The sequence below is a fragment of the Danio rerio genome, chromosome 6, assembly GCF_052040795.2.
Source record: "Danio rerio strain M-AB ecotype USA chromosome 6, GRCz13ab, whole genome shotgun sequence".
NCBI classification, from domain to species: Eukaryota; Metazoa; Chordata; class Actinopteri; order Cypriniformes; family Danionidae; genus Danio; species Danio rerio.
In genome coordinates this window covers 26,685,479-26,710,882 of record NC_141026.1, presented here as the reverse complement: position 1 = coordinate 26,710,882, position 25,404 = coordinate 26,685,479, and the positions used below count along the sequence as shown (strand labels likewise).

General features: G+C 36.0%; 1 protein-coding gene across 1 annotated transcript in view; it reads right to left on the bottom strand.

The window, feature by feature from the left end:
- The window catches only part of tgfbr3 (transforming growth factor, beta receptor III), a 208,422-nt gene that overhangs the window by 117,843 nt on the left and 65,175 nt on the right, over positions 1-25,404 (bottom strand). Inside the window, 1 exon segment of the mRNA NM_001311172.2 lies at positions 20,513-20,700. Coding sequence (NP_001298101.2) covers positions 20,513-20,700 — 188 coding nt within the window.

Sequence of the window (25,404 nt, the reverse complement as noted above, 5' to 3'; positions counted from 1 at the left end):
ATTTTTTTATAACATTTCTGATGCATATTGCAATAAATTTCAATCATTAAATAAAAAACTTCTAAATGGCAGTTAAAAATTCTACAGGTCTTGATGCACGGTAAAAAATGCTGTAAAATAATTTACAGTTTTACAGGCAAAAAAATGGGTTGCCAGTAATACTGTAAAATTTACAAATGCACTGTAAATGAACAATTACAATTGTGCTATAAAACTACAGCAGGTGTAATTGTTCATTAACAATGTGTTTGTACATTTTTATAATGTAAAATTTAATGTAAAATTAATGTAAAATTTATAGGCACACTGTAATTTAATGATTGTAATTGTTAATTTAGAGAGCACTTGTAAAATGTACAACATTGCTGGCAATCAAAGTTGCCAGTAATAGGCCTACTGTAAATTTTATATCATTTTTTACAGTTTGGTGATGGTAACCCCGTCTGCAGCCCCTGATACAAAAGGTTCCCCAGTATATTAATATTTTGTTGCTACTACCTGGTTTAGATCTGGTGCTTTGGATACAGAAAGACAAACAATTGACTTGTGAAACTAGGCTCTGGTTTTGGATGAGAGGTTTGACTGGACTGATTTTCTGTGAGACTTGCAGTTCAAGTGTGTTTAAAGTGGAGAGAATCCGTCTCTCTGAACTCTTTAGATAAGACATTGAGATCCATGGAAATAGCTCTTATTTTTGATGTACAGAGCTGCAGGAATGGCCACAGACACAGCACTTTATCAAAAGCACAGAAGGAAGACTCCTTAATGAGTCAAGATCTTACGCCTCTGCCAAAAGAACATTCCACTGCATCGCCTAACGTCATCCCAACCCATATTCCCAGAAAATTCAATGTGTCGTAACTCATACATTCCATGACTGAAACCCCAAACATTTTAGTCCATGTCAGCCACACCAGCGACCTTCTTGCTGTGAGGCGACAGCACTACCTACTGCGCCACCGTGTCGCCCTTAGAAATCAGGGTGATTTAAATTACATAAACAGACTCCATCAAAAACATTCCTCAGTGAAATAAGCTAAAGTAATGCTATTTTAACTTTTCAAGGTTGCTAGAGCTTTTATAAAAGTAGATTCAATAATAAATAAATTGAAATGTATTACCTACAATTGCACCAATTTGAATTGGAAGACAAATGCATCAATATGTATAGATTTATATGTCTGTAAATGTAAAAAAAAAAAAAACATAGCAACCATTGGAAGTTTAAAAAGTACAACTTTTAACTTATGATAATTTCTTTATATTTTTATAAAAAGTAAAAGTTCGAATATTTCTGTTAACATATTTCTAATCCCATATTTCTAAACTTGCAGTGCAATTGTCTAAAGATTTCTAAATCAAGACACATTTACTTGTGTAGCCAAATATAGTAAGAGATTAAGGGCTCTATTTTAATGGTCTAGGTGCAAAGTCTAAAGTGCAGGGTGCAAAAGCATTAGGGATGTGACCAAATCCACTTTTGCTATTTTAAAGTGCCCCTAGTTTATCCCCTTTTTTAAGATTTAATATAAATTTCATGATTCTTCTGACTGTGCCAGTTTAGGTTCAGTTCAAAATACAATTCAGATTTTTTTTATTTTTTATTATGTGTTAAAAAGGGTCATTTTGGGGGCGTGTACACAGGTCGCTGTTTTAGGGGTGTGTTGCTTCACATGAAAATTAGTTTCAACTTCCTGCCTTATCAAGGGGGCGGAGCCAAGAGCTCCCCCGCTTTGTGTATGGCAACAGACAGGCAGACAGAAGCAACGTGAATGAGAGGGCCAGCATTCAGCCGTACATGTACAACTCAAACAGACCAAGCAGAGAGTACAAAATCACTAAACACTAAATTAAATTTGAGACAATAGCTACCTGTGACCTGCTTAAGGCAAGTTCGCTATTTCCAATGGAGGGACACGCACCTGAGGCAACGCCCTCACAGTTTTCAGCTGCACCTAGTTAAAATGACAGGGAGCTTCTGTGACCAAGGGAAATGCAAATGGCTGAAGTTTAAGGAAGACGCAATGAAAAGTGCAAAGATTGCAAACCAACCTAAAGTTACAAACAATGGTGCCGATGAGAGCGATCATGTGGTGAATGTTGATCTTGTGTTGAGCCCAATGAGCCTTACATCTAAAAATAGAGCAAGAGTGTTTCTTTGGTGACATCACTTTGACTCACATGCTGAAAATGGCGTACGTAAAACAACAAACTGAGGATATGCTAATGCCAACCCAGGCTCATTCTGAAAACGTAGTCCAGCGGACGTTTCTGGAGACCGCGAAATACGTCCCGGGAGGTAGGTATTTGTGCAGTTTTTGTTTTCGCCAATCCACGAGAGGCCGCTGTGTGCGCTTTTTCGTATCTCGAACGTCTCTCACGAGTGCCGTTCGCGCCCGCGCTATTCTCACGTCAACCCACCAGAGGCCACTGTCTGACTGAACGAATGATTGACTGCGCGACTGGCCAATCGGCTGACCCACCCTCCTCCTTCCCTGAACCCAACCAGTTTTACCGATTGACCCGCCCACCCGCTCACTTCCCTAAACCCGAGCAACAATTTAAAAAAGCCGTCTAGACAAAGAAAAACCCCGTCTGTTTTTAGTTTTTTTTTTACCACGTTTTTGGATTTTACCACGTTCTCACCCTGTTATGAACTTGTTCGCTTTATTTTTTAGATTCTGTTTTTGTCTTACCTGGTTTCTGGAACCGCTCTTCCCCGGACTCGAACCCAGACGCCTTTGTCAGCTCCTCCTCTCTCCATCTGAAATCCGCCGACGCACAAGATGAGCTGACCGGACAAACTGACTGAAGTGGGAAAGCCCTCCACATGGAGGTAAGCGGTCAGCCGGCAAGCGCGAAAGGGAACGGCATCACACCGAACCGTAGCGTTCGCTTAAAAAAATTAAATGCAGCCATACGTACCTCCTGGGATGTATTTCGCGGTCTCCAGAAACGTCCGCTGGACTACGTTTTCAGAATGAGCCTGGGTTGGCTAATGCGCATCTATCAGTCAGTATTGGTGGGCGGGGGGACCGCACTCCTACGTCAAGTTTCGGTCGATCTAAAAATTGGTTTTGTTAAATTGAAAAAAAAAAAAGGACTGGGTGTGTTTATATAACCCCAATATGACAGTCTATACACTATACTTACACATATGTCTGTCCAAACAGCTTGAAAAGTAGATTTTTCACCATAGGCAATGAGTAAACATTTAAGGTGCACAACTATATACACTCTGCGCAAAATAGCAACGCACCAACAATGCACCTTAACACACCTCTTTTCTAGCAGCAAAATGGATCCACTATTTAAACAACTTTGCGCAAAACAAGAAAATTAGGATTGCATTGATCTGAAAATAGCAACACATTACGCCAAACACGTCTTGCGCCTTGTTGCGCCAGGTGTATGTTAGGGCTGTACGTCTTACTTCATGAGAAATGTATACAAAAATAATGTTTCTGATGAAAACAAGAACAAATATCTTCCAATATCAAAAAAACCTAATTAACAAGGTAGAAAATAATTAAAATGATTGAAATTTACAGATATTCTTCCCTTGTTTTTATTAATTATTTTATTTTATTATATTTTATTTTATTTGTCTACTTCTGTTGTGTTTTACTAAATTGTTGTAAACTGAAGCCTTTTGGTTGTGGTTAGTTGATAAAATACAGTCTTTGGCTAAAAAAGACTAAAAAAGTTTGACTGATAGCTAGCATGGATGTATGAATATAAACATAAAGGACCAAAGTCATGCATGTTGCCAGCAAGACTCAAACCTGTATTTCCCACGTTTATCCATAAGTTATATCCATAACTAACCATATACCCTACACCACTGCTCTGACAAATTCCTCCCAAGAAATAATCCTTAAAAATAGCTCTGAAGCAAAAGAAAGTAGTGTTATACTTTCAGTGAGATTGATGAGAAAGTGAAAGCAGTATGCAGAGTCACTATTAGGTGTTCAGTTTCACTTCATTAGCCAGTGCTGTGGTGCAGTCTGGAGCAAAGCCACAGCCGTTACAGAGCAAAACGCAGCTGTGCATTTCTCTCTGTTATTGAGAGGATAACACACATCTACTGTAACACTCTAAAACACACTGGCACTGGGAAAAGTGAGACGGACAGGAAACCGTTGCTTGAGATTCGCGCAATAAAATGAAAATGTGTGTATGAGTGAGCAGAGGCTGTGATTGGGAAGGATTTTACACAGGGATGTTAGTGCAATGTGAATAAAAGGGCAGCGCTGACACCTTGCAGCTGCTGTCTGTGTGAGTGTTAATGTATTTTTTATGTGCTCATGTAATAAACAATTTTTTCATTTCATACTTGTTCAACATTTTATTTTTCCCTGAGGTCCACTTTTAGTTTTTGTCAAGTTTTTTTGAGGCAAAACAGACTTCATTTCATTTCGGGAAAAACAACCCATTCTCACTCCCAACTCATCACATTTTGATGCTTGGTCAGCACCCTTTGACGTCATTTTTCAACGTGCAGGGTACTGCTTGTCTTTTTGTTATCAAGTTATTAACTGTTTGCGTATTCCCCAGATACAGAATCAACTTTGCATACAATTGCAAAAGAGGATATTATTATAAGTAGATCTTTATACAGTTTTCTACGTATTATTGAACATTTAGCCCCACTCCTAACCTAGCCTAATCTCCCAATCTTTAATATGATTTCAACAGAAAAAACGAACAGGCACTTATTGTCACAACTAGAAAACAGTATAATCATGTTATAAATAAATAAAATTTAAAGGCATTATGAATTATCGTTCATACATTCATTCATTCATTTTCTTTTCGGCTTAGTCCCTTTATTTACACAGTGGATGCCCTTTCAGCTGCAACCAGTCACAGAGAAACATTCATGCACACTCATTCACACGCATTCACTACGGACAATTTAGCTTACCCAATTCACCTATAGCACAAGTCTTTGGACTTGTGGGGAAAACCGGAGCACCCGGTGGAAACCCACGGCAACCTGTGAGGTGATCATGTGTCACCGTGTCACCCGAATTAAAATCATCATACCTTTATTTGATGAACAGAGAAGCTTAACTAAACTTATCCTTCTCCACAACAGTTCTCTTTCAGAAGATAAAATTGAATCTTACCATGAAGCAGTCAGTCTTGTGATACACAAAAGCCATTGGAGTTTTACAATCAAATTTGGCATAACACTTTTTCAGGTGATATTTTATATACAGTATGTGGCTTTGATTTGAAAGCTACAGCCGGAGAGGGTAATTACATTTGTTCTCCTCATTCAAACCAATAGTTTGTTTCCCAAAAAGTTGGAATGCTTGTAAATTTTGAATTTATTGTGACTTGTTATTTTGAGTTTGATTTTGATTTACATTGTGAGCTTATAATGGTGGTAATGGAAAATTGTGTTCATTTTCAAACACGATTAAACAGCTTGAATTTTACGTCATATTTTTAACTCAAACAACAGACAGTTGTATCCTAAATCTAAATTTATATCATGAAATCACGACTTTCAAACTACTTCTGGAGAAGGTCTGTTGATGGAGTATGGCTTTTTTTATCTTTAAACATAAAACCTTAAAAAATTGAAAATTGAAATAATTTACAAAAGATATACAATAATTCTTATTAAAGAGGTGGTCCAGAGTGTATTTTTAAGACTTGGTTGTGTTTATAAGATACAAAGCAATGTGTGCTCATGCTTCATTTGTAAAAAAATCACATTATCATTTTACACTGTATATCTTACTTTGATTATATACAGCTAATTAGCTAACATGAAAATTACTGTGATGTTTCCTAGTTCCTCCAAAAGGCCCGCCCTCAAGAGGCTCTGATTAGTCAGCTAGCATAATGTGCTGTGATTCACAGATCAGCTTCACGACACCAGGCAAAGCCTCACAACCCTACATGCACAGGCTTTTGCACTGTGTAAATAATGTCAGTCAGAGTAGCTGTAAACAATATCAGTTTGAGCCTGAATCACACTGAAGATGACAGAAAAGGACACAGCTGAACCTCACGCCTGGTCTCTAAAACAAAACCTAACAAGTATCTTTCACATATTGTCGGGTTCGAGAGACACTGCAGCGCTGGTGAAGATTGTGGGTGTTTACAGCGGTTTGACTGATAAATTAGCTAAATTGTTGATGGTGATAAACAGCATTTTCCGTTGTTTACATCTTTGTTTATGTCTTCGCTACAGCATACCGATAACGCTAGAAACTATGCATGTCATAGATCAATGTTAACAACAAAAAAAAATAAATACTTACAGCTTGTGGCTCACAATCCACAGCTTCTTCTATTATGGTTGGAGCTGCTCCTTTTTTGAGGAGTTTTTAGCCAAATTCAGCACTCAACTATGAGAGATTCTAGAAGCTGACCTTTGTTAAATGCTAGCTATATATTTTTTATAATTCTCTGAAACTTAATTAAAATTGAATTGTAAGCACTTCTCTCTTTGTGGTGCATCATTTAAAAACCCAAATACAGAAACAGACAAAGTTTTATTGAAATAGCAGCATTTTGGATGACCTTTTAGTTTTCTCTGCTATACTACTGCATTACAGCACTTCAGACCCTGCCTTGTTGCTGTGCAGGGTGTATGCACATGGTGAATGCGCGTAACCTTAAGCGTTTGTGATCTCACTAGCCTGAATAATTTTTTTTATAGTCCCCAAACTTCTTTCACTGTAGGCTTTGCTAAGCTAACTCTGTAAAAGTCAATGTCTGCCTGTGCATTCAACTTTGAGCATATTACATTCAGAGATGCTGTTCAGGTTCACACAGCTACATTACATATCAACTAAAGTTTAAAATATGATATAGTAGGGGACCACCCCTTTAAAATATACCAGATCAATCAAGTACGCTTTATGAATAGGCTATATGCATTTGATAATGAAATTACAGATAATTATTTTAATTTTTCTGATCAACTCCTGTTTGACCTACATACTTTTTTTTAACCTTTTTTAACAAAACACAAGTATGTAGAAATAAAATATATAAATTATCTATAATTTCATCAGTCAATTCATAGAGTATTCATAATGTGTGTTTCTGTTTTCAACATCTATGCAACAGAACGGTTGTTTGAAGAGAATGAAAGTGGACAGGCTTCACACCCTGTTTATACCTTTACTTAGTGTTGTCCACTTGTTATCAATTTGACAAAAACCCATCTTAATGCCAGTTGTGAACAGTAGGTTGCAACTTGTAGTGGCAAAACTTAAAAACCCCTACCCTGACCCTCAAAGCATTGAAGGACAAACAATCTGTATAAAATTTGTACTATGACCCTTCCTCACAATTCATACCAAATGTATTCACCTCTATCTGAGAGGGTTAAGCCAGTGAGTGGACGTGGAGGATTTTAGAGACTAACCTTGCTGTAGTTGCTGACTGACCGACTGCATTCATGCTGACTCTGTAAACAAGCATCCGAGACCCAGTCCAAAACAAACAAGAGAATGGCCACTTCAAACAAAAAGAGATGAATTTATGAACTCTACGCCCTGACTTACATTCCATGAGGCTGCATGACAAACAGCTTGCAAATTTCACACAATATGAAAGGCAACTGACACTGTTATTTCTAACAGGAGGATGCGAGAAAGACAGGGTGTGTGTTTGCTCAGAACTATGAAGCGGTGTTATAAAAATAAACATCGGATCTGTTATTATAACAGTAAATTACAGTTTATAATACTATCAGTTGTGATACATTTTTAGTATATCCTCTTAATCAGGTAGAGATGTGATGGGTCCATTCCATCCTTGAAGCAACATTTAATGGTATCATAAGTATGGCAAAAAAATAAATGTCAAAGGAGTATTTTTATTTTAAAGAGTAGAAATCTTATGATGACTTATTTTGATCATACTATACTTAAATCTGAAAGGATTTAACTGATATAATTCATTTTTGATACTTAATAAAGTAATATTTTACTTTAATACTGTTTATTGTTATGATATCAAAATTAATAGTACACCAAAAATATGACATTTTACTAATAAGAAAAAAATATAAAAATATAATATTTTTTTATATTATAAAAATGAAATCATGTCATTCAAAACTGCAAACTATAATTGAAAGTGATGCAGTAATTAACAATCACACATTTTTTTTTTTTTTATTCTATCAACAAATTAAGTTTTAGAACAAAAATTGAAACTAAAGGTTGTAAATTAACAAGAATACTAGCAAACATGCAAATACACACAATTTAAAGAGCCCCTACTTTGCATTATAAAAGGTCATATTTTGGTTTTGGGGGTTTCCAACAACAGGCTGATATGCATGCAAGGTCAAAAAACACTTTCATTGTTTTATAATACACATTTATTTTTACCTAATTATCCCAACGACTACCATATGATTCATTCAGCGATTAATTTGTTCCCAAAACCCTCCTTAGCACGATGCTAATCTGTGCTGATTGGACCAATGGCCCAGTCTGTTGTGATTGGTTGACTGCGCACAGTGCGACACAGAGAAACGTAGTAGCAGTAAGTAAAAGTAGCAGAAAAATATGTGAGAGCCCAATGCAGGAATGCAATAAAGCACTACAGTTAAACAGCACCTATTACTCTACTCTTAACCCTAACCTCCATAATAACAACAACACACATTCAGCGTTAATTCACACAGTGGCAAAAGTTGAACTATTTTGAAAATTAACCGCGCCGCATGTGTAGGAACAGCTGATGGTGGCCATAGCAAAGACAAACGGCAGAGGATCGCGAGTTCAGAAACGCATTTAAATGCGTAAAGGAAGAAGCAAGTGTCATGTTTTCAAAGTGTTTTTGGGTGCAATACGTGAATAGCCCCATAAAGATTTAACCTGACAGATACAGTACAAGCACTGATCTATAATAGATAAGTGATGACAAGTCGTGCGGGGCGATTACAACTTAAAACACACAATTAGACATATATTTTGCAAACTGCACAAAACAAGGCAAAATTTTAATTACATTTACATCTTATAATCCACGGGAAGAAGAAACTGGTCTGTTTGAATTATTACAGTTACTGATAAAGTCCCTGTCAAAGTCTGACAAAGTCCCATGCATAAAAGTCTCTGCTGCTCCTTCTTTTAATCCTTTCTTTAAGGGCTGTCAAATCCTACGTTGCAGTGTATGTTATTGTATCTAAAATAAAAATAATAAAAATGACAGGTACAAACACAGCACTAGGTTGGCTAAATTGTGGTATTGTTGTGAAAATAAACATTAACACTTTATTCCCTGCTGCCGAATCTCCATCTGTCAGTGATCAATTCTATGACCCCCCACGCTCCACTGGTGTCTGAAGGAAAAGCGTGTTCACATTTTACCAGATCTGGAACTACATATTTGGTGATGTACCGTATTGACGTCAACGTGATCAAGCAAAAAATCTGAACCCAAATTGATTCATTAATTTGACTCGATTAATTGAGTCGATTATTTTGTTAAAGAATCAATCGTTTTAAAACCGGTGCACTTTTAGATTTAAACCTTAGCTGGATATTTTTATTTACATAGAGCTGTGTTACACATTGCATGAAAGGTCATTTTTAAAAACCCATGAGAGGGGCTCTTTAGTTCATTTTAATAAGTATATACCACTGTACTGAATAGTCAGGATTAGGTAAATAACTGATGACAAATGAATATTAAAAATGACTGTTGTCAGATCTACAATTTCAAGCTGTACTGGTTTATTACCTTTGCAAATCTCATAAAGGTCCACTAGTTGGCGGAACCGGAGTGTCCAGTAACTCTATCGCCCCTCTAGGTTTTCAAAATTGTGTTTGAGAGCAGTAAATCAAGGCTTCGCTGAATTGTTTATGTCTTGGAGGATCTGATCCATCTGTCGTTGAAGGCCAGTGGCGCCTGGGCACATGAAACAAGACCCTGCCACAGTCTCCATGCTGGATTACCACTGAAGGACATAGTGTGTGTTCTGTGTGTGTGTGTGTGTGTGTGTGTGTGTGTGTGTGTGTGTGTGTGTGTGTGTGTGTGTGTGTGTGTGTGTGTGTGTGTGTGTGTGTGTGTGTGCGTGTGTGTGTGTGTGTGTGTGTGTGTGTGTGTGTCTGTGAAAAATGAAGATTGTTTCCTAGGGTTAGTAGTAGGGGTATAGAACATATAGTGTATATAAAAATCTGTATATCTTTGAAAAATTGACATTGTATTAACTTGTATTACCTTAGTAATTTTGATTCAAATGTAGTTCAAATTTTAACCTATCAAACCCTATTTGTGCTTTGTTCTTTTGTTGAACACAATAAAGTTTATTTTGAAGATTGCTGGTTGACCAAAGTCCCTTTAAGGCAAGTCATTTCATTCGGCAGCCATCTTTGAAGTGGCTCTCAGGCATGCAAGTGTAATCTCCAATCTCTTTAAATGCGGAAACATCAAATTCTCCAAAACTGTTAGCCAAACTCATGATTAGATTAAATTTTTGGTGGCACCAGTTAAATTTAACAACATCTGTGTCTTACATTTTGTTTTTAAACATTAAGATCAGGACAAAACCTGATTTTTTTCAGTCTGCCCAAGCTTATGTATGTGCATTTGAAGGGAATGAGATCATAACACCAACCTCTTTTATGGCCATTTCTGAAGAACGCGATCAGACGTCATCCTATCAATCAAACTATGTAACAAGCATAACAAGTAACTTACGCGTAACACAATATCATCCTCAGAATAAAGCCACGTCTGACCACACTTCTCTTCTGAAGTAATTGCCAACTTAATCCTGATGACAAATCTTCTTCCAAAATGACAGCAGACTCTTTGTGATTTGTGTTTGAATACCAGAGGCGGGAATTCACGAGGTCAGATGGGACTGACTGTAGCTTGTGTTCATTTCATAAAAGATTACAAAACCAGAGAACATTTGTATTTAAGTTTATTTGCTTTAATTAAATGTAGAGCTTTATGTAGATATATTTTCATGTCTGTAAAACCAACTTTCCACTGCACACGAAAAACGACAAGCAGACAAGACTAGAAGTCATCCATTTCCAATGGAAAGTAGTCCAGGAGCTGCGTGATGTTCCGATCATCTTTGTATGTGTAAAATTCAGATCCGATTTGAGCTGCGGATACGTTGAAATATTTGAACTCCTGCGACTAGACAGTATGCGACTGGCCGACAGGATGTGATGTATTTCGGTGTTGTCACAGCAGGTTTGTGCGTGCGAGATAAGAAATAGTAGGGTTTCTTTTTTCCATTATTTTTTAAATCAGAAAAAAAAGTCTATATTAAAAAATAACTTTTCTATTCATGAATGAGTAATAAAAATATTCTTTTTTAATGATGTCTCCACATTCCCTTTCTTTTGCACTCCATTATTTCAGACACTGCACTGTAAAACCCAACAGTCAACTTTCTCAAATGAAATGAGTGTAGTTAACTCAAAATTTACTGAAAGTTAATTCTGCTGTTTTGAAAAGAGTTTTGAACTCAGTGTTGAAGGTAATGAGTTAATTAAATACATCATTACTTCAGCTTAAATGGAGTAAGTTCACAGTACTCTTATTGATTAGTTTTTTTTTTAACTCAAATGGTTTGTTGTAATCAGTTTCCTTAAACAGTTTGAGTTGCCTTTACAGTAATCAGTTGGTTTGAGTTCTCTTTATTTATTGGGGTTTACTGTGCTCAAATTGCATCATTCACTCAAATGGACTAAGTTCACAGTACACATATGGATTAGTTTTTTAACTTGGTTTGTTGCAATCGGTTTACTCAAAGGGTTTGAGTCACCTTAGCTTTTTGGGTTTTACAATGTTCAAGAACAGCTTCTCTTCCATGGTGCATGACAAAACTGAAAAATCTGTGCAACTGCCCCGAGGGGAGCGTAATCCGACAGTCATGTTCGTATGCTTAAGGTAAAATTTTGCTGAGATTCCAGTATGTTTGCATGACCCATAAGGGTTCATAACAATAAAGCAACAAAAAATGCCATAAAAACAGATGTGTAGACCAAGCCCCTCCCCCAGAGAATTTTCATTCTATAGCGATCGATAAGTGGCTCCAATACTTGAAGGCAGGGCTTCCTTCCATAGACCTTCCTTCCATTCACTATAGCAGAAATATCAACGATTGCATTTTCCCCTATTAAAAATTATACAATTGACATGTCTTGTGTTTACTATACATACTTTTATTATAGTATTTTTTATAGTATGGGACATGATGGGTTCCATCAACCAGCATTTTTCAAAATATCTTTTTTGTGTGTTCAACTGAAGAGAAAAACTCATAAAGGTTTAAAACCGCGTGTGGGCAAGTAGATTGTCATTTAATTTCATTTTTTTTTTTTTTTGTGAACTATCCCTATAAGTATATATTAAATCTCAAATATTTTCTAGTATATTTGACTTTTTTAAGAACTTTCAAGTTAAATTTACTTCAAAGAATTGATTGAAAAACGGGTGCATGTACAGTTTAAATAAAATCAACCATGTGCATTTATCTCTGGAAAAGAGAGAGAGAGAGAAGGCGGTTTTGGTTGTGTGTTTTAAATGTGATTTAAGTGTGGGTGTGTGGATACAGAAGGCCACATCTGTGCCAATGCCCCAGGTAGGTGGTAGTTAATGTCAAGGCTCATTGTGATTCAGCCAGATGTCCTTGGGTGCTTATCTGTCTCCATTTAACTAAAAAAAAAAAAAATCTCTCTCCCACAACCATGACCCCCAAAACTGGCCTCGGCCCCTTCCAAACCTCCTCTGCGACGCCAAGGAGTCATGGACAGGCAGATTTATCTGTCCTTCTACCATCCAGCCACGGACCACACAGGTGAACAAGGCCTGAGAGACACCAAGTGAAGTGTCAGGACAGAGTCGAGTTTCGCAAATACATAAAATCTCTTAAATATAACTGGCGAGGAAAGTTTTGGCGTGCCGGGTAACCCAGCACTCCTTCATTAGCACAGCGAAGCAAGCCAACGAATACTGTACAAGCTAAGCACACGGTCCCGTTGAGAAATGGAGAACATCTGGAAGCAGTCCAAAACAAATAGTCCAGAGGGGTTCATATATAAACCAAAAGAAATGCAGCGCTCTTGGCCGCATAAATGTGTCAAGGACAAATAGTCTTGCATGACATTAGAACACTTCTAAAAGTCCGCAATCCCAAAGGAAGGAAGACATTGGCCGGGTTTAGCGTTCTGTGTGATTAGCAAGACAATGCATTTTTTATGTTGAAAATGAGCACAATGGACAAAAATGTGAACTTGAACCATGGTGAGAGGCAGATATTAAATAAATGAGAGTCTTCTGAGAATTTCGCCATACCAATGACCCTACACTTCCCCTTTGGGACATTATTGTTTACTGGTTTCCGAGCCACACAAGCAGAATTCGAGACCAGAACTTGAAGTCGTTTTTTTTTTTTTTTTTTTAAGGAAACAGCCGACCGCAAAGGGCACTATGGACACACGGTTACAGTGTGTCAAAAATAAATACATAAATAAATGAATAAATCCACTATAATCATTCCTAAATCAAGATAAACTATCTGGAAAGCAGAATTGGTTCATAGTGACAATTTAAGATGTCTTTAGTTTAAATAAATACTGTTTGTGGGTAAGATTAGATATGCGCACATTTTATAATACTGATTTAATTTTAATTAATTAAATTTAATAAAACATGAAATTCAAAATATTTAATTAATGGTTTATTTGACAAAGGAACATAACTCAATTGTTAAAACTAGCATTAATAGCATAACAACCGAAATAAATAAGCTTCTTAAAAAATGTAAAAAATATACTACACATAATCCAAAAAAAGTCTTTTTTTAAAGGTCATGTCCTAAATTAATAATCATATTGTCAGAAAAATAAAGAAATCATTTAAAATATTACAAGTAACCTTAGAGAAAATGTACAAACTATAAAATTGTAAAACAGTACAATAAATGAATGTACAGTCCTGCCATTCAATAATTACAGCTATGATAACAGTTTACATAAGGAAAATAGATCATTAGCATTTGTATTACTAGCATTTGCCTTATTATTAAGTCTTTAAAAGCAAATATTGTTGACTTATTCTGCTTAAAATTCTATTAAACTTCTTAACCGTCCCTATTCCAACACAATTTTAACAGCTAGTAACAGTTATTAGTCAACATGTATTGTCTAATCAATTTCTAAAGTAAAAATAGAAAAAAAATTGTGCTGAATTAAAACAAATGTAATCCAAACAAAGAAAAAGTCAAACTAGCCACTGACAATCCAATAAATAAACAAATGAAGTTTAATAATATGCAATCCTTATTTCTGACAGCAGGTCTTACTAAAATAGTACATTTATGCTCTTTTACATCATGTACACCTTAAAATTAAATTGAAGAGATAATTTTGAACAGATTGGGAAATAAACCACAGTTTGTTTGTTTTTTGCAGTAAAGATTATAGCGGCATCTCAAAAGAAGCATCAAAATCTGTGCCTGTGTGTTAGTATCCTGGTCCTATATTTTCCAAATGTGTGTGTTTGATTATATTCTGATCCTTGTGCCCTTAGATAGTAAAGATCCGTAGTGCGGATGTGTGTACATCAACAGCTGTCATGATTCTTTTGTTCAGTGAATCCTTAATCTTCCTTCCCCATCACTGAGCACAATATCTGGACCGGTTTTTGAAATATCTGCGGCTTGGAATGCGGTAAGAGGAACAGTCTTATCTTCTTGTGTGTGTAGACAAAACTCACCTCATATAAGGCTTAAAAGGAGGCTGAAATCTGCTTATTTGCACGCAAAAAGACTGTCAGTTGTCAAGGTGTTAAAATACTTCCTCCATTTGAACATGCAAAGATAGTTCACCCAAAAATGTCAAATTTACTCTTAAATTTAATCATCTTAAATTTAATCATCCTTCAACTAGTTCTAAATCATTATGAGTTAAATAAGATTGTTATTAACCTGTCCAAACTGACTTCCATAATGGAAAAAAAGTACTATGGGAGTAAAATGCAACTGGTTTCTAATATTTCTCAAAATATCTTCTTTTGTGCTCAACAGATGAAATAAACTCAAAGAGATTGGAAGAGAAAATGTGGAGGGTAAATAAATGATGATTTCTTTGGTAAATAACCCTTTCGAGCAAGCGTTTTCCCAAAGTAATGTTTGTCTAAGCCAGGTCCAAGCAAAATTCCAGCAGGTGTCTGTAGCTCCGCTCACTCTCTGCCTCGCTGCGATGGGTGCGATGACATGCGAACAAAATGGCAACGGTTGGCCATGCCTACTTGTGGCTTTTTTTGAAGAGTTCAGAAACCTATGGGTGACGTCACGGGTACTACGTCCATATATTTGTCTGAGAAGTGATCAATTTTGGACACAACCCAAGTCCCAAAACACTTGCAACAGTAGTAAGTGGCATGTCTAATAATAATCGTAAACTGATTGTATTATTTTGATTGTAATATTACTGATTGTAATATTATTCAGCAAAATTAGCATAGTCTGCCTTTAAAAGCACACATTAATTCTTTAATCATACATGTTAGTAGCAAGATCAAAAATCCCATATTTTGATAAGGTACGACCACAGTCGCACAGTGGCACCTTTATTCTTGAGATTTGTCATGCTATTTTGTTGAGTTTGTATTTAGCACTGAGCTTTTCTTTGTGCGATTCATGTTATACATATCCTAGTCTTTCATTTTCCACTAAAATGAAGAAAAATGAACACAATAAATCCGAATAAGGAAAACGAACCAAGACATATTGTACTCCAACAAGGCCCTAAAATGTGCTGAGTAAACTCAGCCTTGGCCTACATTCAACTGTTCGCCAGTTTTAAGAGAAAAGCACAAAAAAAGGCAAATCTGTTACCAAGATACTGATACAATCCCACAACAACGGCATCATAGGGAATAGAGCTCTTTAGCTATTTGCCAACTAAAGCAAAAGGCAAATGGCAATATAACATAGCAGAAAATGACATGTCTCATTCATCATCCGCAGAGCTCCAGTCCGCTTTCAGTCGTAGGAGTCTGGAATCCTGATGACTAGTTGGGACATGTTGATTTTCACACATCTCCAGCAGATGGTTTCAGGCCACTGCAAAGTCCTGACAGAGCAGATTTAGAGGACGAGATCCAATAGCATGACCAGTGACTCATGGTGAGGAGTCATACTAGCAGACATGCTGCTGTTTGTCCATGAAAGAGCCTGCTGTTTAGATCAATTGCCTGCAAATGTTTAAGTCTTAAATCCTTAAATGCTTGACTGGAATGATTTGCTGGTTTTACGGTATAGGGCGGGTTGACCAGCTAGAGTATATCTTAACTACTGAATATTACAGACTATCACAATATTGATGCAGACTTTATGTGTACTGTAAGTACCTGGTATTCAGTGTGCAAAATATTCTTATTCTTTGGTCAAATTGTAACTACACAATCATTAAGTGGATACATAAAAAAACACACCCCTTATTTATTTTAAGAGTTCACACTGAGCTGATGATTGATTGGCATGCTTTTCCGGGAGAGAGCCCTGAGCTCATAAGAACCTTGAGCCCGGGGCTCCCTATCGTTTGCACGGCGTAAGGGGAGTTTGAGCTCAGGTAAATCTTGAGAACTCCCCTGTCATGGTAGCTGAAGAGCAGATAGTAGTTGCTTTAAAAAAAAAAAAGACCTAGACTGGGGCAATACTATGGTGTTAATTTGGATTAGTCAGTAAACTTAGGTTGCATGTTTTTGATCGGTGGGAGGAAACCGGGAAGCCTGGAGGAAACCATGCAAACTCCTCACATAAACGTCTGCTGGTTTGGTAAAGTCTGGAACCAGTGACATTCTTGCAGTGAGGCAACAGTGCTAAGCACTGGGCCACCGTGTCACCCATCTAAGAAAGGAGGAGGAGTAGGGGTGGAAGGGGGTATTCTTTAAAATGAAGATAACAATGATACATTGGGTAATTGCAGTGGCTTAGGCGTCATCTGATTGGTGCATTGAGAATTGGATAATGTGGGTTCAGCCGCTAGCAACCATAAGCATGTGACTATCTCGAAATTAGTTTATAAATAAACTTCACTTATTAATACTGTTCGTTCATTCATCTTCTACTGCTTTTCTGAAGCCAGGTCGCGAGGCAAGGAGAGAACCCCAGACTTCAGTAAACATCAGTATTGTGCCATTGAATATACAATAACAGCTTTATAGCTAATAATAATTAAATTAAATTAAATTAAATTAAATTAAATTAAATTAAATTAAATTAAATTAAATTAAATTAAATTAAATTAAATTAAATTAAATTAAATTAAATTGAATTTGGTGCTCAATTGAATATGTAGCAAATGTCTGAAGTTCTAATGTAAGACACAAACTGAACATAAAATGTAGTCGGCTGCTGAATGGAACGGATTTTGCCAATAAAAACATTTATCAAACACTTTGCGATTGACAGCTTGCAAACAAAAGAAGCCCTTTTCCTTGCTCACCAGCACCATGTAGCTTACTCTTTTGAGATATGTCAGATAGCATTCCTCAGGCTTTTGTTTCACATACTGAAGCCACCAACAACAATCTGATCTCTCTGGCACGGATGTTTACAGGGCTCCGCTCCTGTGCTTTGGCCAGTGTGCTTTTCTTCTGCTTCCTGTCTGTCAGGGTGGAGGGAACAACAGCCGTCCACAGCGATGCTGATTACAATGCATGAGGGCACACGGTACAGGGTATAAATGTGAGCGGCAGTCTAATGGAGCGCCGTGGACTCAAATCCAAGGGGTCTTTGAACCCTGGCAGGAGGAAAGAAGCGAGCTTTTGTCTGCACCGACCCAGTTGAGTGATACTTGCTCCCTGATGCAAAAAACACACGACAGTGAAAGCGAGGCGGTTTAAAGCCATCATTGTCTGTGTCGGCAGGGACCGATATTGTATTTCAATAGAGCTGTGAGCCCAAGCCACACAAAGTTCAGAGGGAGAAAAGCCTTTCTCGATCCGCGTGGCTGATAGTGCCATACAACTGCGTCCATATTCGCTCTTTCTGTCTTTCTTTCTTCCTCCCGTTTCGCTTGCAAAACTCTAGGCTCAGCCTTTAAAACATATCCCAACTTTCCTGAGGCCCATTGGTGTTTTTCTTGGGATATGTGAAGGCTGAAATATTGATGGCCAATCTTTCTCCAAGAACATATTTTCTTTCCATACTCATTGGTTGCTAATGAGACTTCTAAAAGAACAACTTGGGCAGAAAAGGTTTGTATCAGAAACTTATCTTGCTCTTTTGTAAACCCCAATTTTTTATATATATATATATGTTTGCACTTCGAGAAAAGGCTGTAATTACAGAAATTATAATGTAAACACGAGTCAGCGGTGATCTCAGCCAAATGGTCCTTCCAGCAATTACAACATCAACTTATACGCAAACCCTGTGGACGTACCCCACGCTGTTTCTACAACACCCCCACCTACTAGCAAGAGAACTCACAACTTAACCTCACTTTACCTCAGCCAACTTCAAAATCAAAGAATATTCATAAGGGCTTCATCAATACAAGTTAAACCTGCAAGAAACAGCTTTGCCAAAAAGTCATTTTAACAACTCTTGGTTTTTAGGTTTCAGTGGCTTGATGTCTCATCTATGAAACTATCATCACTAGCACTCACACAGGGTCCTCCACATCCTTTTAATTGGACAATATTACTGCTGGACTGTTTAACTCTAGAATTAAAGTGACAGTCATTTTGATATAACATTTTCATATTTTGTCATTAAAGGTGCAGTATGTACATTTGACACCCAGTGGTTGAACTAGGTATTGCATTCCTGGATCAAAGCAAAGGCAACCGCAGGTTGCCAGATTAACGACACCAACAGCGAGGCTGATTTAAACAGTGTTCTAAATAAAAGCAACGGCACACGATAGAAGGACTATTTTCCATAAAAAAAGGAGTATTTGTTCTAACCAACACCTCAAATTGATATATTAGCAACGATTTCTATTTCTCACAGGTGTAAACAACTGGATAAACTGATCACTTCATGTAAACCTCGTTACTTCATTTAGTGTTAAATGCTAATAATGTGAGTTTGAATGTCATTTTACATGACATTTATTGCCACATTATTGAAAGCAGCAGCAGATGGTTCACCTCAGATCTTGAAAATAAACCGTTTGAAATTGAACTTTGCAACTGTGACTCAAAACTAACACATAGTGATTCAGCATGTACATTTAATCATGTTAGAAAGGTTTAATATGTATTTATTAGATTATAAACCTTACAATTTCATGAGTGAGTGCATATCCTGTGCTTCTGAATGCCTGCTCACCTAATGTTCATGTTATTTATTTGCTAATTAATAAACACCTTATGTGGAATTTTATCTGCATAGTCACAACTAAGTGACTATATATATATATATATATATATATATATATATATATATATATATATATATATATATATATATATATATATATATATATATATATATATATATATATATATATATATATATATATATATATATATAGAAAAGATATTTTTTCAGGTGGGCCAACAAAAATTTATCAGAGAAAGAAGTGGGCCCAAAGTGAAAAGGTTGAGAACCCTGCGATAAAGAATCCTGAATCAGCATTAGCTAATTTGTACAAGTTCAGTCATACAAAAATGTCTGATATAAAAAAGAGGTGTGGCACCCACATCCCTAAACCCAACTATCATTGGTGGACAAGCAAATCATACTAAATTGTACAAATGAGATTGTGTTAATCCATATGAATTAGCAGCTAAATCAAAAAGTTACAAATATCTATGAGATTGTGTTGTCCTCACGCTCCAGCTTTATGTTTTATGTTGATTATATTAAAATAAAGAAAACAATCTGAAGGTGTTGTTTATAAGTTATTTATACCATGATTTTACTGGTCTGGCCTGCTTGGGAATAGATTTTCCTCCATGTGGCCCCTGAGCTAAAATGAGTTTGACACCCCTGCTTTAGAAAAATCAAAAACTTAGATATAGCACCTTTAAAACCCTGACTTGTCCTAAAAGTTTGTTTACTTTATTCTAACATTGTTATACTATTAAAATTAGGAAACACATAAGAATTTTCATTATTGGAATGGACCACCCTGGAATGGTCTAAGTGACCACATGCTTTGCAGTGTCCACTACTTGTATTTATCTGTTGCCTAGCAACTTTCGGCTAACAAAAAATACTGTGCTGATAGCAAAAACATAACTTTACTTCAGACAAGTCTTTCAAATTTTCAAAAACAACATTATAACAGCAGTGAAAAAACTTTGCTCTCCTGTTTGCAGGACAAAGTGAGGTATGCACCTTCAGGGGCTGTAGTAACTCATTTAAATTTATAGGCAATATTACAAAAAAAAGATTGCATTTTCAGGATGATGATTTGTGAATGCTATGTAAAGTTTTCTTTGAAAACATACAGTGTAAACCAGTGCCAGACATGACTGAAACTGGTCATTGAATACATAATAGCCCTTTGAAGTACTAGTAATGCAAGATTCTCACCTCTGCCGTTTTCTCTCTGGCTCCTTGTGCACTGCCTTTTCGTAGGTTGATGATGTGCACCTCCTGAGGGTGGCTGGTAGTTCCTCTGCTAGCGCAGCCTGATAGGGCGGTAAAACTCTTTAACATTGCCTGAACTGGGTGACCCACACCAACTGGCAAAAGTTCACAAGGGCTTCGAGACAATGGACCTGCAAATTAAAAAAACATAGCGTGAACATCCTAAATGAACACACATTTCTGCCACATTATTCTGAAAACATTGTGTTTACATTTTATCACTGGAATGTATACAGGCTTTTACGTACAACTCTGAAGTGTTTTCAAATGTGTGCCACATGTTAAAAAAAAGAGCAAAGCATCCCATATGACTTTTGTGCAAAACAGTTAATAAAAACACATTGCAAGAACTCTGTGCAATTGAAAATCAAAGCTGTTTACACGTACACATTATAAAATGCAGAAATTGCCGATGTTGATCTCTAAGCTAAGTGTAGCTGATTTTGTAGGCTGTGTCTTTAAAAGCAAATGAGCTGCTTCTCACTGTCCACCATTTCCACATGCATCTCTGCTTCTCATGTGTCACATCAGATAAACAGCAGTCAGTGAAAGTAACAGACAGAGACATGGATGAAGCAGAAATCCAGCTCATTAGTCAAAACTTTTATTTTAAAAAGTTTATTTTATGTATTTGTGGTAGAGTCTATTCAAGCCTTTCTAAAAGTATGTCACACACAAAGACAGTTACAAAGTTTGCAGTACACACACACACACACACACACAAACATTTACTGACACTTTGGCGGTGTGGTAAATACTGCGGCTATGAATTATATAGCAGTTTCACAGTCTTTTCTTAGTTACAAACATGTTTAAAACTCATTCTTGAGGTGCAGCTGATCACAGAGAGTTGGAACAGATCTTTTATTCCCAGTTTTTTTTTGCAAATCCTGTTTTGTTTTTACACATTACTAAATAAAGATATTAATCAAACCAGTCAATTATTTCGATGGGCAGGAAAAATCACACTCTAATGTCATGATGTGGTGGGCTAAAAAAAAAAAAAACCTGGGATTGAATCCTATTCTGACATCAGGGATTTTTTTAAAAGAGACTTGTTGTGTTTATATCGCTAACCCTAGCCCTAACCCACACCTACACACAGTTCTGTCCAAGCAAATACTAAAAAAATAAAAATACTTATTAGAAATTACATTAAATATTGTTAGAAGTTTGTTATATTTTCGTTTTGTTTTTCGATACAATCGCTGCAATTTTTAATTTTAATGTAAATAAAAACTTTAATAACATCACTAAATGCGTGTAATGAGTCACAGTGTCATTCACTCATTTGATTCATTCAAACAAACAACAAATTTTAATTCATGAATAAAGTCATTGAATCATTGGTTCTCTCGATTTGTTTAGAGCATGTATTTATACATAACAACAAGTTAAAAATTAATAATTGATCATTTTAACGCATTATTTTTTATTGAATTACGGCATTAACTTCTTTTTTCATTTAAGTACACTGTAAAAACAATTTGTAATTTTACGGTTTATTGCAGGCAGCTGGGGTGCTTACAGAAATTTACTGTAAAATAACAGAGGTTAAATAACAGAAATTTACCAGAAATTTTAATTTAAGGAAATTTCTGTAATTTAATGTCTGTTATTTTACAGTAAATTTCTGTAATTTAATGACAGTTATTTAACGTTTTTTTTTTTTTTTTTTTTTCTGCACCCCAGCGACCAGAAATAAACCGTAAAAATACAGATTTTTTTTACAGTGTATATATAATGGCATTGGAATATTTTAATTATTATACTGTAGCCTTGTTAATGAGCAGAAAGTATGCTGCCTAGCAGAGAATACTGTACTTTAGTCTATAATATACTTTCTGCTCATTACCCAGGCTCCTTCCACCCATCTGTCCTCTCTAATAGCCTCTACTGTCTCTATAATCTTCTCTCTCTCTCTCCCTAAATGGGCAGATTTATTCTCTTAATCACTTTCCGAAGAAAAAAAAAGCCTTCACACATTAGTGCTTTCCTATGTCAGAGACTCCTTTAATTGGCCCACATTCGAGGAGGTCAGCGGCGCTGTTAAAAAAAAAGAGATGTGTTTGCGCCGTGGAATCAGAACAAGCACACGCTCAGAGCCATGACCTTGAAACACAACAGAGAAAGAGATCATGGAATAATGAGGAGAAAAACACAAGCACTGTGTGAAGATAACAGCCCCTAATGATGCTCTTCCGTCTCAGGTGATGAATGTTAAACACGACCCTCTTGACACCTACATAGAAATGATGGCCAACAGGTTCAAGGTTTGCAGCTCCGACTCAAACGGTCACAAGACCTGTCTGGTTGGATTCACCGCAGGTCGTTAAATCTACATTTATGTTTAGGTTGTGGTTTAATAAGAGGTGCACCTTCCGGCTGAAGGTCAACTTTAAACACAGACATGCCAAACAGCAGTGAGATCACAAGGGAGGATGAATGAAGAATGTTTCTCTCGAGCTCTGAACTAATCAGCAGCTGAATCTAGCAGATGAAGGAGCCATGAGTGTGTGTGTGCTGAATCTGATGGTGCAGACAGAGGTCCCTACAGCTATGCTTATGTCTCTCCTGCCAAGAGAAAGCAAAGGAGCATGGGATGATTACATTTACCCATCAGCCGCTAAAGCTCAGGACAACCTGAGCAGATGAGCAGACTCAGACAGTAAAGCTGCTGTGTCTCCAATGAGTCTCCAAGACAAAAAAAAAAAAAGATACTGTGTAATATATATATATATATATATATATATATATATATATATATATATATATATATATATATATATATATATATATATATATATATATATATAAATACATATATGTATATATATATATATATATATATATATATATATATATAAATACATATATGTATATATATATATATATATATATATATATATATATATATATAAATACATATATGTGTATATATATATATATATATATATATATATATATATATATATATATATATATATATATATATATATATATATATATATATATACAGTTGAAGTCAGAATTATTATTTTAACACATTTCTAAACATAATAATTTTAATAACCCATTTCTAATAATTGATTCATTTTATCTTTGCCATGATGACAGTAAATGATATTTTATTAGATATTTTACAAGACACGTCTATACAGCCTAAAGCGACATTTAAAGGCTTAACTAGGTTAATTAGGTTAACTAGGCAGGTTAGGGTAATTAGGCAAGTTATTGTATAAAGATGGTTTGTTCTGCAGAATATCGGGAAAAAAGTAGCTTAAAGGAGCTAATAATTTTGACCTTAAAATGTTTTTTTTTTTTTTTAAACTGCGTTTATTCTAGTCGAAATAAAAAATAAGACTATCTTCAGAAGATTAAATATTGTCAGACATACTGTGAAAATTCCCTTCCTCTGTTAAACAACATTTGGGATATATTAAAAAAAAGAAATAAAATATCAAAGGGGGCTAATAATTCTGACTTCAACTGTATATATTTTCAACTTTAAAAAAAAAAAACATGGTCCCATTTAGAAACTGTCAGTAAATTAAACAAACAAATAGCAAGAAACACTGAAATTTCCAAATTTGTACAATATGAGTAATTTGCACTCTTCCATTTGCACAATATGAGTAATATTAAAACTGTAATTTAAGCAGAGCACTAGAACAAGTTTCAGCTAATTTCATACTGAAACAAATAAATCTGCGATGACTAAAAAGTTCCACATTCTGGTTGGTTATTTGCATACATCATTAACCATTTATTGTTTGAAACCCCTATCTTTCAGTTCAAATCTACCTCTAATCTACCAAAAAAATGCTCCGAGATGGGCGTGGAGTGCTGCGAGCAGAGGGAGGAGTGGGCATGGCGGCAGAGCAGGTGAAAAAAGAAGGTCTTTTGTCAGTTGGCTCACTAGCTCAACATAAAAAAAAATCCAATACAAAATGTAAGGAGACCCATGATATTATAGTATACCAAGTTAAAATGCAAAGAAATAAACAGTAATAGCTTAATGCTGTGACACCAACGACTTCTCTCCTCCTAAATTCCCGGGTCTGAAGGCAGACAACGTGGATACCAGTGCAGCAGGTCTCTTTCCCTATCTATTCCAACCATTAGCCCTGCCGGTAATCTGAAGGATTTTAAACATGTGCGAACACAGCAGCATGGATATAGGCGATGTGTCTGAATGGTAACAAACTCAACTGACTAAAGACAAAGTCTGCCATTCTCCAAATCTCGCTCTCTCGACAAAAATGCTTTCTGCACGCAAACAGATTGGCTGTATTGGTGGCCCTGACAAGCCATGCAACAAACTCTGTAGATCATGGAAACAAACACATACAAGCTTTCATGAATGGCTAAATACTGCGTGTCATGCGCAGATGCAGTCTCATAGCTTGGCAAGTCTGTTCATATGGGTCTGTCATCGGAAAGCATGTGCTGTCATGAATTATTAAGAAGCAGGATCTTCTCATAAGTTATGAAAACTCTGCTATGAAAAATAATGAAAAACCGACATCACTCCACTCGCAGATGGGTGCTACATCAGTGATTTTGATCCCATTACAAAAATGATTTTTAACCTGAAAGATAAAAGTAGCTGACAAAATTTTCCACTTTTCCCCACAATAAAGCTAACTGCTAATGTAGTTTTAACTGATGTTCAACACACACAAATCTGTTAAAATCTCACCAAGTACTCCAGGGAGTCTTAAAATCAAGCAGATTTCCAGTTAATTTTGTGTCAGTGTATCATAATCAAATCTAACTTTATATTTGTATGCTCAAATATAACTTTAGCATTGCAATCAAGATTTTTTAATTAT